The sequence below is a fragment of the Acanthisitta chloris genome, unplaced genomic scaffold (genome assembly GCF_000695815.1).
Source record: "Acanthisitta chloris isolate BGI_N310 unplaced genomic scaffold, ASM69581v1 scaffold1408, whole genome shotgun sequence".
Taxonomy (NCBI): domain Eukaryota; kingdom Metazoa; phylum Chordata; class Aves; order Passeriformes; family Acanthisittidae; genus Acanthisitta; species Acanthisitta chloris.
In genome coordinates, this window is record NW_008688522.1 from 80,760 (window position 1) to 82,546 (window position 1,787).

General features: G+C 52.4%; 1 protein-coding gene across 1 annotated transcript in view; it reads right to left on the reverse strand.

Moving 5' to 3' along the window:
• LAMB3 (laminin, beta 3) overlaps nucleotides 1–1,787 on the reverse strand; it is a 24,708-nt gene that overhangs the window by 5,213 nt on the left and 17,708 nt on the right. Inside the window, 3 exon segments of the mRNA XM_009081034.1 lie at nucleotides 497–627; nucleotides 630–690; nucleotides 1,732–1,787. The exon segment at nucleotides 1,732–1,787 is cut by the window's right edge and continues 36 nt beyond it. Of these exon segments, the coding sequence (XP_009079282.1) occupies nucleotides 497–627; nucleotides 630–690; nucleotides 1,732–1,787 (248 nt within the window).

Consider the following 1,787-nt stretch of genomic DNA (forward strand, 5'->3'; position numbering starts at 1 on the left):
GACTGTACATGTGAAAGACTGAGGGTTGGCTTTGCAAAGGAAGCTCTCAAAGAGGAACACTACAGTTTAGCTTTTAAAACCCCTTTGAAATGGATTTTGAATGACTTTGGAAAGCACTTTATCTCTGTGAGCCATAGAAAGAAGCTGCAAGAGCCCCAAAAACACATACTCGAGCAGATAGCACCAAATTCTAGAGGAGATACAGCTATGGAGTCTGAGAGTTTTCCACATTCTGCCATATTATTCCCAAACCAGGAGGAAGATGAACTTCCTTGTGACACTTACACAGCCTCTCACACCTTCAGCTCTGTGGCTCCTGTGCTGGGGGACACACACACACAGCAGAGTCTCCCACTCAGAAACTCCTGAATTTCTGAAGCAGCCCAAGGGATCAAGTCTCAAATAGAGTTTGAGGTAAAGTATCTTTCCACATCTGTCCTCCCTGACACCAAAGTGTGGGGCTCAGAGAGGGACAGGCAGTGCTGCCCACACTCACCAGCTGTGCTGTCTCCCGGATCCGAGTGCTCAGGCTGCTAAATTCCCTGGCAGCTTCCCCAGCTGTGGCCAAGGCCCCTTTGGCCAGTGGGAAGATGCCACGGCAGGGCTGGCCAGACCTGCAGGCAGAGGTGGGCACAGCAGCCCCTCACAGTGAGCAGGAGTGCACATCTCCACTCGGAACCCTCCGCAGACCTGGAGAGGGAGAGAACAGTAGGGCAGTGAGGAGAGACCCAGTCTGGCTGGAGAGACCTCAGTGCTCTCAGGGTGGCAAACCAGCACACCAAAAGTTGGATAGACCCTTGCCAAGGGAGCTGGGAATTTACTGTGCTGCTGCTGCAGGAGCTCTGTGTGGGCACAGGGATGGAACCAACCCTTCCCAGCAGGGCTGACAGCCACACATGTGGCACAACCCACAGGACTGGAGACTGGGACAGTGTTGGGAAAGGGCAGACAGAGCTATGTGCAGGGCAGTGCTGAGTGCCCACCCCTGAGCCAGCAACACCCAGCTCAAGCTGGAGTGGAAATAGGAACAATGCAGGAGCTAAACCCCAGTGGCTCATGATGAGTAACAAAGCTTGTCTGCATGGAGAAAACATCTCAACAAAACACCCTGTCCAACCTGCTGCTCTTTGCTTTGGGAGGGGGAATGGGATGAGAAGTCCCTCTTTGCCTGTCTGCACATCAGCAGGTTTAATTGCATAGCATCTTTTAGAGCTACCCCCCAAAAAGCACATTGCAGCAGGGGCATGTGCAGACCCAGAGCCAGGCTGGTGGCTTGGGAATGTGTTGGTGCCCTGAGAAGCAGAGAGGGGAGGCTGGTGGTCTCCACAGCAACCGTGCATTAGGAGACACCGAAATGGATCTCCATGGCAATAACAAAGCAGCCAAGGAGAAATAAGAGAAACCTCATCCAGAAATTAAGTGGGTCTTTGAGATACAAGAACTGACACAAGAGACCCTGGAGGAAAAAGCACGTGGCTGGGAGGAGGTGGTGGGCAATGTTTTGGTATCCACGATCCCTAGGCAGGGGATGTGCTGACAATTCTCCCCTGATGCCCACAGCAGCAGGTTGTTCAGATGCTGAGTCCCTCTGGATAGACTTTGTCCTGCCACACTGGACTGTTTAAGGAAAGACACACAACTGCAGAATGAGCCTCGTGAGCACTACAGGGACATCCTGAGAGCCAGAAAACACACAGTGGGGGGAGTCAGAAAACCACTTTGTATCTTCACCTGATTGATGACAGGGGTCAGATTAGGGGATGAGGCTAAATCACCCTGCAGGTTCA